This window comes from Artibeus jamaicensis, unplaced genomic scaffold (genome assembly GCF_021234435.1).
Source record: "Artibeus jamaicensis isolate MK-2021 breed Jamaican fruit bat unplaced genomic scaffold, CSHL_Jam_final contig_465, whole genome shotgun sequence".
NCBI lineage: Eukaryota > Metazoa > Chordata > Mammalia > Chiroptera > Phyllostomidae > Artibeus > Artibeus jamaicensis.
In genome coordinates, this window is record NW_026521843.1 from 9,496,034 (window position 1) to 9,509,049 (window position 13,016).

At 42.3% G+C, this 13,016-nt stretch overlaps 1 protein-coding gene across 3 annotated transcripts in view; it reads right to left on the reverse strand.

The window, feature by feature from the left end:
- The window catches only part of WDR35 (WD repeat domain 35), a 56,255-nt gene that overhangs the window by 17,855 nt on the left and 25,384 nt on the right, over positions 1-13,016 (reverse strand). For all 3 annotated transcript variants that reach the window (XM_037151792.2, XM_037151791.2, XM_037151790.2), the window contains 5 exons: positions 12,660-12,804; positions 9,191-9,260; positions 7,907-7,960; positions 5,999-6,108; positions 5,311-5,521 (listed from right to left, as the gene is read on the reverse strand). In XM_037151792.2, coding sequence (XP_037007687.2) covers positions 5,311-5,521; positions 5,999-6,108; positions 7,907-7,960; positions 9,191-9,260; positions 12,660-12,804 — 590 coding nt within the window. The remainder of the gene's footprint in view (positions 1-5,310; positions 5,522-5,998; positions 6,109-7,906; positions 7,961-9,190; positions 9,261-12,659; positions 12,805-13,016) is intronic.

Consider the following 13,016-nt stretch of genomic DNA (forward strand, 5'->3'; position numbering starts at 1 on the left):
TAGCCAGCAGCACTGTTGCCTCTGAGACCCCTCCGCCAAAGTACAGCAATGTAGATTGCTCCACCCTGGCAATACCTAAGGCTCCGCCTCTTACAACATATCAGGTGTACCCAGACCAAGAAATACAGCCCAAATGAAAGAACAGATCAAAACTCTAGAAAAAGAACTAAGCAACGAAGAGATAGCCAACCTGTCAGATGCAGAGTTCAAAACACTGGTAATCAGGATGTCCACAGAAGTGATTGAGTATGGACACAAAATAGAGGAAAAAGTGAAGACTATGAAAAGTGAAATAAAGAAAAATACACAGGGAATCAACAGTAATGGGAAGGAAACCAGGACTCAAATCAACAATTTGGAACAGAAGGAGAGATAAACATTCAGCCAGAACAGTATGAAGAAACAAGAATTTCAAAAAATGAGGAGAGGGGACTTCCGCCAAGATGGAGAAGTAGGTGGAGGGTCCACCTCGCCTCTGTGCACAACCAAATCTAAGAACAACTATTTTTAACAGCAGTCACAACCAAGCTATACGGAAAATCAACAATACGGAGTCCAAAGGACAACTAGATACTCGGCTGGAACGGTACAAGGAGCGAGACCAGAAGCGGAGCAGGTTAGCAAGAAAAAATTCCCGGGGCGGCGGTGCGCGGCGTGCGCAGGCGGCAACCGAGGGCTGATCGCCAGTGAGCTGGCGGCGGAGCGCATAGGGAAGAGGCGCGGTGGGTCGGTCGGTCGCGCGCAGTTACGTGCGGAGAAACCAGTGAGAAGGGAAACCCGCGAGGTGCAGCAGGCTCGCAAAATTAGGATCGGATAAGCAAGCCCGAGGCGTTTGTGTGTGTGACTGGATGCTCTGGGCTAGCAGAGAGGAACGCCATTGCTCCTTCTCTGACCCCGCCCCCACACACAGCGTCACAAACCAGCGACCTGGGTCGCCCCGTCCTGGTAAACAACTAAGGCTTCGCTCCGCTCACTTAACAGCGCGAACAGACCAAAAATGGCTCTAGAACAACTCAGAGCCCCAGAACCGATAGACCTAAGTGATGAAGAAATAGCCAGTCTTTCAGATGCACAGTTCAAAACACTGGTTATAAAGATCCTTACAGAACTGGTTGACTTTAGCCACAAATTAGAGAAACATATGGAAGCTAAATTAATTGAAATGAATGGGGATACAAAAGATTCCAATAATAATGGAAAGAAAATTGGGACTCAAATCAAGGGAGAGAACCAGACGGAAGAAAAAAATGATAAAACAGAAAAGAATGAAGAAATAAGAATTCAGAAAAATGAGGAGAAGATTAGGAACCTCCAGGACATCTTTAAACGTTCCAACATCCGAATTATAGGGGTACCAGAAGGGGGAAAGGCACAACCACCAGTTGAAAAAATTATTTGAACAAATAATAAAGGAGAATTTCCCCAAGATGGCAAAGGAAATAGACTTCCGAGAAATCCAGGAAGCTCAGAGAGTCCCAAAGAAGTTGGACCCAAGAAGGAACACACCAAGGCACATCATAATTACATTAGCCAAGATTAAAATGAAGGAGAGAATCCTAGAAGCAGCAAGAGCTAAGGGGACAGTCACCTACAAAGGAGTTCCCATCAGACTGTCAGCTGATTTCTCAAAAGAGACCTTACAGGCAAGAAGGGGGCTGGACAGAGGTATTCCAAGTCATGAAATCCAAAGACCTACAACCAAGATTGCTCTACCCAGCAAAACTTTCATTTAGAATGGAAGGACAGATAAAGTGCTTCTCAGATAAGACCAAATTCAAGGAGTTCATCATCACCAAGCCCTTACTATATGAAATGTTAAAGGGACTTACCTAAGAAAAAGAAGATAAAAAAGATGAACAGTGAAAGGACAGCAAACTCACAGTTATTAAGAACCACACCTAAAACAAAAGCAAACTAAGAGGATAGCTAGATCAGAAGCAGAACCATAGAAATGAAGATCACATGGAGGGTTAGCAATAGGGGAGTGGGAGGAGGGGAAGGGGGAGAAGGTACAGAAAATAAGTAGTACAGACAGTAGATAGAAAATAGATAGGGGGGAGGGTAAGAATAGTAGGGGAAATACAGAATCTAAAGAATTTGAGACACATGTTCATGAACTAAAGGGGGAAATGGTGGGGGAGGGGTATGCAGGGTGGAGGGGAGGGAAGGGGGGAATAGAGCTAATGTAATGGCATAATCAATAAAAAAATAAAAAAAAATAAAAAAAAAAATAAAAAAAAAATGAGGAGAGGCTTAGGAACCTCCAGGACAACTTTAAACATTCCAATATTTGAATCATAGGGGTGCCAGAAGGAGACAAGAATGAGCAAGAAATTGCCCTGGCTGGTGTAGCTCAGTGGATTGAGCTCGGGCCTGTGAAGCCAAGGGTTGCCGGTTCGATTCCCAGTCAGGGTACATGCCTGGGTTGTGGGCCAGGTCCCCAGTGGGGGATACATGAGAGGCAACCATACATTGATGTTTCTCTCCCTCTCTATCTCCCTCCCATCCCCTCTCTCTAAAAAATAAATAAATAAAATATTTTTTAAAAAAGAATGAGCAAGAAATTGAAAACCTTATTTGAAAAAATAATGAAGGAAAACTTCCTCAATCTGGTGAAAAAATAGATGCCCAGGAAGCTCAGAGGCCCAAAGAAACTGGACCCAAGGAGGAATACACCAAGACACGTCATAATTAAATTATCCAAGATTAAAGATAAGGAGAGAATCTTAAAAGCAGCAAGAGAAAAGGAGACAGTTACCTACAAAGGAGTTCCCATCAGACTGTCAGCTGATTTCTCAAAAGAAACCTTTCAGGCAAGAAGAGGCTGGAAAGAAGTCTTCAAAGTCATGAAAGGCAAGGACCTACATCCAACATTACTCTATCCAGCAAAGCTATCATTTAGAATGGAAGGGCAAGTAAAGTGCTTCCCGATAAGGTCAAGTTAAAGGAGCTCATCATCACCAAGCCTTATATGAAATGTGAAAGGAACTTATCTAAGAAAAAAAGATGATCAAGAATATAAATAGTAAAACGACAACAAACTCACAACTATCAACAACTGAACCTAAAAAACAAAAACAGAAACAAATTTAGCAAACAACTAGAACAGGAACAAAAACACAGAAATGGAGATCACATGGAGGTTATCAGTGGAGAGGGGGAGGAGGGAGAATGGGGGAAAAGGCACAGGGAATAAGAAGCATAATTGGTAGGAACAAAATACAGACAGGGGGGAGGTTAAGGAGAGCATAAGAAATGGAGAAGCCAAAGAACTTATACGTACAACTCATGGACATGAACTAAGACGGGCGGGGGATGCAGCTGGAAGGGGCAGTACAGGGCTGAGGGGGAGAAAAAGGGAGGAAAAAATGGGACAATTGTAATAGCATAATCAATAAAATCTATGTACTTAAAATATAAAATAAAATTCTCATTTCCTAATTCTCAAAGGAAATGTGCCTTATCAGTGAATTAGAACTCTGCATACCAGTGGCGCCCTTTCTCACATGTAATTTGGAGAAGAGTTTACAACTTCAAGGAAAGTATAAATTTAGAACTCATGACAACGGGCAAAAGGATTAAAACCGTGTTCAGCAGTCACTGCCAAACAGCAGCTCTGACCAGAGTAAGAGCCCAGGACGTGCGTCTGAAGCAGCTGCACTGAGCTCTGTGGTGAAGGTCATGTGCTCCACGATCGGTCATCTGGGGGCTGAATGGCAGAGCAAGTGCCCACACAGGGACCATGGCCAGCCAGTGTCCTCACAAGGGAAAAGGCAGTACAGCGTGGGTCATGAAGACATCCAGTCAGTGGCGAGGTTACAAAAATTCACCTGGCCGTAAATCTAACAGAAACCGGAGTACTTGCCAAGCCAGACAGCAAACTCAAACTTAAGAAGAAGAAGGCTGTTCTGTTAAAACTACTTAAGAAACACTTTCCGCAGGCAAAGATTTCACTTGGCGCTGCATTCTCCGTAAGTGCTACACACGTTCCAGACAGGCAGGCACAATGCTCTCACTTCTCCAGGAAACAATTTCAGAGCAGCACAAGCTGTAATTAGTCATAATCTCCAAGGAAGGGAAAACGGGCTGTAGCGTTCACAAGGTATTCTACCTCCATCTTCAAGGTTATCCTGCAGTGACCTGTGAAATTCCCACACTTGCTTTGTGGAAAGGGTGGAATTTCCCTCGGGCCCTTGGAAGAGGCTATACTTAAAGGTCAAATGAATGCCTTTACTTTGAATCATCATTCGGGGTCTAAAAATCACACACAAAGATCCTGAAGACTCCTACCAGCTTTAACAAAACCTTTGACAGCAATTTCCTTCAGGTCATTTACCAACCCAAAGACCCTGTAGGGCTCAGGTGGGGAAATGTAAAAATAATTTAGAATATTAAAGAGGCCAATACTTCACCACTAAATAAATTACTTCAGACAATGGACAGCAGCTCGGGGCCAAGCATGCAATTTCTTCCCAAGGAGAAAACTACAGGTCCAAACCAACAACAATTAATGACCTAAGGATTTATTAACTCATCACTTCTTATTTATCTCAGTGGAGTACAGAAAATTCCAGACTGAAACTCCATTAACTGTTTAAAAGAGTTCTCTTCTTCATGATGGCTACCACTCAAGTTGTGCTGAATTTCCTAAAGGCAACAGGTAACAGTGGATCCACAGCAGACCAAACTCAGAGCCTAAATTTCACAGGGAAATTCAGAGCCTAAAAGTTAGCTGTGTGAACCGCAAGTAGAAAATCAAAACATGACTCAAATGAGTGAGAAAGGGGCTTCCTGATACCCCAGAGAGTGCAGATAAATCACAGCCTACACTTGCACATTCATAAGACTGTCCGAGTGGAAAGAACACGGCTTAGCGGCTGATAGTGCATGCGCAATAAATGAGACAAGGCAGATACACAGGCCAAAGGGAATGAAGGGACAAGGCAATTCCAAATCCACATTTTTTATTAGGTTATTTTAAGCAATTATGGTAAATAAGACCACCAATTTTTTTTAACTTTGACAGAAAAAAAAACACAAAGACTACATAGCTAATAATCATCATTCCAAGAAGGGCTGATAAAATGCTTAGGAAATGCCTTTCAGAGGAAGTAGAGAATATTTAAAAGATAAGTACTATTCCCCCTTAAGACCAAGTATTTTAAAACTCTACAGAAATGTTTCTGTCTACTTTCAGAAATTCACGCAGCCAACATCAATAAACCTCTTGCAGAAACAAATGGGAAATATCCATGTCTTAATATCTGGCTCATTATTTAAGCACCATTAACGCTCATTTCTTGTTTTTACCTCGGGATCCAAGTTTCTGAAAACGTACATTCTTGTCTTCTCCATCACTGCAAACAAGTCAGGATTGTCTTTGGCCCACTTCATATCCCAGACGTCTTTTCGCTCCAGTTTTAACAGCTCGCCAGTGACTTGCTGACCTGTACTGTCTGTTACCCGTACGTCCAAGTCAAAGAAAGTTAGCACCCCTGAGTTGTCGATGATAGCCAGGCGGCTGCAAACAATGAAATCGGGGAAGGGGAAAGCTGTAAATTACTATCAGCAGTCATGGGTGTAATCACCCATAACCAGTCTTCTTCAAAATCGGCTCATCAGAACCTGGAAATACAGTAGAAATGGCTTTAAATAGTAACTGATTTTAAACGAACTTTTATAAATTTGATAGAAGACATGGACTACCCTCCACTTTGCTGCTTCCTTGTGAGGAAAGGACTAAAGCAACTGGTATATAAATAATTTTAAATATTACACTAGAATTTCTAGATTTTGCCCAGCTAGAAATACCATACAAGAAATATAAATACCATACAAGAAATACAAATATTTAAATACAAACAAAGTATAATAAAACCACATTAAACTACAGACAAGTTGAAGCAAACACACACCTTTGCATTTATTACAGAAATCCAACAATCCAAACTGATAACTTCTAAATCAGACACCTGCCTGAGGGAGTTTTTAGACTTACCTGGAGTTGCAGTTCAGCGATAGCTGGTTGGCTCGACACTTAAGGGAATATTTTTTAATCAAACCAACATTAGGAAGGCTGTATCTCTGAATGGTGCCAGATTCACGACCCTATGGAAATAGTTTATCATTACTAAAGCAAATTTGCCATAATAACATTACATTACATTACAACTACAGAACTCACTACATGTACATACATTTGTTTCAAAATCAAAGTGTTGGTATCATAGTGAATTCCTTGTGCTACTGAACCATGTTATTGACTACATATTTACCTCCTAAGTTAATGAAAACCTTTTAAAAATGGCAGAAAGAGATCCATTTTTTTTTTCATATAGTATTCAAAAGAAGTCAACAACCTGGTCCTTCAATAATACATACATTCTTATATCACAAGGAAGAAATACTTAGTATTATTTACAGTTGTTGTCTAGGGTGATAATTAGGGCACATTAAAAGCTAAAATTTCACTTATATGAAAAATCAATACAAGATCACCCCATGAAACAGCTGCTACTGAAAGTCTCCCTGCAACGACTCTATCCAGTACCAGCAGTCTTTCCAATACGCGTGTGCAGTGAAGGTAGATGATCAAACAGCAGTGATACAATCAGTGGGCGTTGAAATGGGTTTAAAAGTAAACTAGAGTGCAAGCTTCCATGCAACTCTGTGCAAGCCTTAAGGAGGGAACTGAGGTGTCAAACCTTCTGTGCCTTGAGCCGCGTAAAGGGACAGCGGGGGCCTCCCCTCCGACACAGCAGCGCTGCCCCTGCAGCTCAGTTCTCAGGGGGCCCGTCAGAAAGGCTGGGGAGGCCCGGGGGCTGCTGAAGGAGGAGGATATGGCTTAACGTAGAAAAGGGACGTGTGGGGTTGAAAAAATTTAATAGATCGACAAAATGAGATTTTGTTTTTGAAAACAGGGGTCCTGTCCTGTGGCTTAAAAAGTTTAAAAGGTAATCGTTGTAAAAACTGTTCACACGCCACAGGGGAAACAGTCTGCAACGCAGAGGTGACCTTCTCCACTCAGACGTCTGGCCGGTACTGACCACGCGAGTGCGTTTCTCACAGGTAGGCTCTGTCATTTAGGAATCGGGTCAGTGTCTGTGATCGCTCCAAGTTGCTTTTTTCTGCAAACATCAGAAACACACACACACAAACCCCTACCGCCTGGCAAATATCAAAAGAAAACAAGAGGCTCCACAGACCTAAGACCAAATACACACTTAAAACACACACCAAGACCACTGGGTGAGGAAGTATGAATACTGTGTCCTTAAAAAAATTTCCCCCTTAAACTAATGGCTAAAGAAAATAACTGGAACTGGAAACAGACACTGTTAAGGCTTTGGTAACATAATTCAAATTCAATGCCTCTACCAGCATTACTATTTTAAACACTACCTTTTAAAGTAATATTTTCTAATGTCAGAACTCAAGAAAAGATACCATACACTGATGTTCTTTGAAAAGTTTAGCAGATAGTTGCCATGTACTTCTTCACCTTCCCGGCCAGCAATCCCACCGCCTCTTCATGCTGAGCCTTTTCAAAGCCGCTGAGCCAAAGCACCTTCGCCAGGACAACAGAGCCGGCCACGCAGAGGGGGAGCCTTCCTCGGACCTACAGCCACTGTCCAGCCTGCCCCACTTCTGCCAACCCCTCAGGGGCTCCTGCCACCCAGTGCCCAGCGCTCCCCAACGGGCCCCATTCTACTGCTTTTATAAACAGCTCTTTCTGCAAAAGTGACATTTTGTGAGGCAATCTTGTAGACTTTCTCATTTCTTATGTTGGACTCAGTAACACGCAAAGTGCCCCATAAGATGATATTTAAGTCCAAAATATATTGCTTTACTCTGTTTTTACAATTTAAACAATTATTATTCATAAAATAAATTTTTCACAACTTACCACAATCAAGGTCTTATCAGATGCAGTTATGGCACAAATTGGATCCCTCGTGCCCTAAAATAAATCAACTGTTATTCTTTAACAAATATTTATCAGATGATAAGTCTGCTCTAAGGTAGCATGCAGTTCAACAACACACTTACTGACCAACATTTACCAACCGAGCACCAACTGTGTGCTGGGCGGTGATCTAGGCCCTGGAGATACTCGGATGAAGTCTTTACCCTCTGGGAGTAGTCAAAAGCCCCCGGGAGAAGGCAGAGAACCAAACACCTAACTGCAGTACAGTATGGAAAAAAAAAAAAAAGAGGCCCACGCAGGCATTTTGAGAGCACAGAGGAAGAGGCAGCTCACTTACACAGACATAGTCAGGGAGGCAAAAATCTGAGCTTACTCATAAAAGACGAAGAGTGGGCAGAAGGCCCCGCCAGGCCAAAGTGAGGAAGGGAGAGAGGGCCCGGCATTGCCGCGGCCTGGGTGGCTCTCAAGAGCTTACGCTCAGTGAAAAGCAGCCCATCTGCACAGGTTACACGCTGTCTCATTCCATTCATAAAACATTCTCAGGGGCGGGAGACCAAAACAAACTAGGGATTCCCAGGGGACAGGGATGCAGTAGAGAGTGGGTGTGGAAATGAAGACAAGTTCCTTCATGACGGTAAAACCACATACAACTATGCACATGCGCATAGGTGTAAAAACTAGTGCAAACAGTAACGAATCGGGTCACGGTTTAAAAGTAATAGTACCACTGGCAATTTCCTGATTTTAACATTATACTACAGTTTTATAAAACATCACCACTGAAGGAAGCTGGGTAAAGAGGTTCTATGTGCTATTCTTGCAGCTTCCTGTGAGCCTATGGTTATTCCAAAATAAAATGTTTTTAAAAATCAAAAAAAAAATAGCAGATCTGGAAAAAAGTTTTCAGAATAGAAAAAAAAGTTTTTTTAAATTACTAGAATACACTAGCTGGTATAACCCAGTGGATTAAGTGCCAGCCTACAAACCAAAGGCTCACCAGTTCAATTCCCAGTCAGAGCACATGCCTGGGTTGAGGGCCAAGCCCCTGGTCGGGGGGCACATAAGAGGCAACCACACATTGATGGTTCTCTCTGTCTTTCTCCCTCCATTCCCCTCTCTCTAAAAAAATACATAAAAACTTTTTAATTATTAGAATAATATGCTATCACTGGCAACAAATTCATTTTTAGATCTCAAAATAAAATTATAGTACATTCAAATCTACAGATACTAATATTTGACGGTAGCAATAAAATCACCTACTTGAATGGCTTTACTATAATCAAGCACCCCATCCACTGATCCAGAAGGAGTATCATCAACATGATAAATTCTGGAAAAAAAATCAGAACTTCAAAGAGAGTGTAAAGGTTATACTATTCAGAACCTCTAAAACAGCTAGACTGGAAGGCACCAATGAATATTGTTAATATAATTTTCCTTATTAGTTTAAAGAGTTCTCGACAAAGCTCAGTCTTACAAAGGTAGATATTATCTGCCAGGTGTTCACTAGTTATATAAGTGATATGCTCCTGAAAGCTGTGCCGAAATATATCTGAACACTGAATCATGTATTTCCAATGAATTTCATTAAGCTGCAAGAGACATTTTCCTCACTCACCAATGAACGTCAGTCAGGAGTGACATCTAATACACTAAGTCTCCCTGTTGTTTCTCCATAACTTCCCTTCTATCGATGTGCTTAATGAAAGTAAAACTTAAATGTATTGGGAATTTTTGTTCTGAAGTAAAGAATCCTTCTCTGTTTACTGCGCTAGGAAGACGCCCTCCGTCTGGAGTCTCACCTCTCTGACACCTTTATTTTAATACTTATTCGCACGGCAGTGTCACTGCTGGTTCACTCGCCTTTCCCAAGAGGTGGTGAGTCTCCTGGAGACAAGGACTGTTTGTCCAGCGTGTGGCACATGGCTGCACACTGCCAGGTGCTCTATGATGCATGATGAAAAAAAATTCAAATGAATGGAGATAAATAGAACAGATACATCATGGAGTAGCTATGAGGCCCTGGACAAGTTGATTAACTTCTCTGAACCTCAATTTCTCCATCTGTATAAAAGGATGACAGTTCCTCCTTTGGAGGGTTTTGAGAGGCATAACTAAAATTGTATTGATGAAGCATACACATACACAGCCTGACACAAAAAAAGGATTTAAAAAATTGTTGCTACCCTGGCTGGTGTGGCTCAGAGGATTGAGTGCAAGCCTACAAACCAAACGTTCACCAGTTCAATTCCCAGTCAGGGCACATGCCAAGGCTGCGGGCCAGGACCCAGTTGGGAGCATGTGAGAGGCAAACACACACTGATATTTCCCTCCTTCTCTTTCTCCCTCCCTTCCCCTCTCTCTAAAAATAAATAAATAAAATATATTTTAAAAAATTGTTGCTGTAATATAATCACAGGAAAATCAAACCATTTTCCATCTTTAAAACATCACGAAATTTTATCACTGTTTAACTGAAATCATAATTGTGCTTTCATCAACGTAACAAAGAGATCAACCATTAAATTTAATAGAAATATATTAAATATAGAAAGGTGGGCCAATTTAGAGGTACCATGTTACTGCATCTTAATACATTTCTCTTAAGTATACGCAGTCACTATTTCTACTTAGTTATCGGAAATAAAAGTCGAAATAGGTATCTAGAGACATCTGACCCACCTCCCTCTCTTAAAACAAGTGGGCACGACAGAAAAGGCCAATCTGCAGAAGTGGCTCCAAGGCCAGATGAACTGCCTCGAAGTCTGGTCTCTGCTTATCACCTGGTGCCCTTCGGCAGATAACCTAAGCTTGTTGTGTCTCAGTTTCCTCTCTGTGAAAGAGAAATGATGGGAATACTGACTAATTGGAATACAGACACAGACTTTCCAGTGTCTGGCACGTAAGAAGTAATCACTATTAACTGTTATCAACATCATCAACTGTATTTTACAGATGAGGAAGCTGAGGACCAGCGAGAACTAGCCCAAAGTCACTAAAACTAGTAAAGGTATTCCAGACAGAGATACAAGAAAAGGCTGCCTTCTCCATTCAAACAAAGCCAGGACCCCTTTAGCAGGCTCACAGAGGACACTAACTCCACCGCGTGGAGGGACTTCCCTGCCCAGCTCTGTCCTGGGCTCTGCCTGCTGTCCCCACCCTCACTGATTCCACCACAGCCACAGACTGTCCTCAAAGAGGCTGAGGGTTATTCCCGCTGAGGCTTTCACAAGCACCAAGAAGCCAAGATACAGTATTTTTCAACTTTTCTTTCCTGCTCCCATGTGAACTCCCAGATCCAGAATACTTTTACTGGGCACATGTCCCCTATCTTAGCACGTGAGTGAGCCTTAAAGGGAAGGGAGGAGATGATGTGAAAGAGGAAACTGGGCCCTGGCTGGTGTGGCTCAGTGGACTGAGTGCTGGCCTGTGAACCAAAGGGTCTCTGGTTTGATTCCTGGTCGGGACGCATGCCTGCGTTGTGGGCCAGGTCCTCAATGGGGACATGCAGGAGACGGCCACGCCTTGATGTTTCTCTCCCTCTCTTCCTCTTACCCTTCCCCTCTCTCTAAAAATAAATAAATAAAATCTATTAAAATATTTCTAAAAAAGGAACCTGGGATTTCTGACATGACTGCAGGCTTTCCACCCCAACACAGGCCTATGCCCTCATTAAGACTCGTTAGGTTAAAACATTCAACAAAATGCTTTACTTAATGGCTTAGGTTAAGCACTAAAGGGCAACACACACACAGTATCACTGAGAGAGAACTTCCAAACCACAGTAAGTGCATCTGCACCTTGAGACTTCCTACAGAGAATCCCCCGTCTGGGCCCCTGACTTCTCCATGTGGTACTGCCCTCTTACCCCCAGTCACCAGAAACAGCCCCAAACCCAGACTCCCTGGGATCCAGGGAAAGGGAAAAAGCCAAGTGACCAGTGCGCCCCCCTAAGGCCTCCTCCACATCTGTGTCTAAGGACCTGCCTCTGCTGGGGTGAGCAAAGGTGGGGTCACCCCACCCTCCTGTTTGTGGTGCAGGAAGACCTGCACCACGAACACACAGGCTTCACTCAATAGCCACATTTCGGTAGAACATTATGACTCTAATTTGGTGAGAGCAGATGAGTGAGAATAGCCACGTCCTTATAAAAACAGATCTCCAGCCCTGGCTGGTGTGGGTCTGTGGACTGAGTGCCAGACTGAGAGGCAAAGGGTCATTGGTTCAATTCCCAATCGGGGCACATGCCTGGGTTGCAAGCCAGGTCCCCAGTAAGGGGGTGCATGAGAGGCAACCACACATTGATGTTTTTCTCCCTCTCTTTCTACCTACCTTCCTCTCTCTCTAAAAAATAAAGAAATAAAATCTTTAAAAAAATAATAATAAAAACATAGATTTTCAATCTTTATCTCTAAAGACTGACTTTTATTATACCATGTTTACATCTCTTTTATTTTAATAAATTTAATGTTTACATTTGAAAGATATTCAAATTAACTGGAAAATATTATTTCTATTAATCGAAACAACTTACAGTTCTTGAGCATGACATTTACAACCATGTCTGAGTGAAATGTGGCTGAGGGGAGCATCTGAGGACTTGCTCCCCAGCGTGTCATCGGTCTGGCTCGAATAAACTCATACAGATTCTCTACAGGCTTTGAAAAATAAAGAATAGAATGGATTTGGTATGGTTGAGCTTCTAAAAAATATGTATCATAAGATATACCTTTCTCTTCCTTCTTTGCGAGACCGCATCATCTGATTAATTTCCAAAGCCGTGAGCTTCTTTGCCACACGATATTGCCAGGTATAAAATGCTTCTTTTGAAGCTGCAATCACGTGGGTTTTGGTCATTGTAACGAACAATGGTACTATTAAAAAGAACATGGAGACAATCAGGTTACAGTTACACAGAATTACAGACCGTGCTGCAAAGGACTTCAGTGATCACTGAGTTCAACCCCTCATCTCACAGACAACATACCCTACACACAGTCTGGGAAAGCAGATAGGAGTCAAAAGCTTGTAAAACCATACAAAAAAATTAATTCAAAATGGATCAAAGACCTAGCTGTAGAACTCT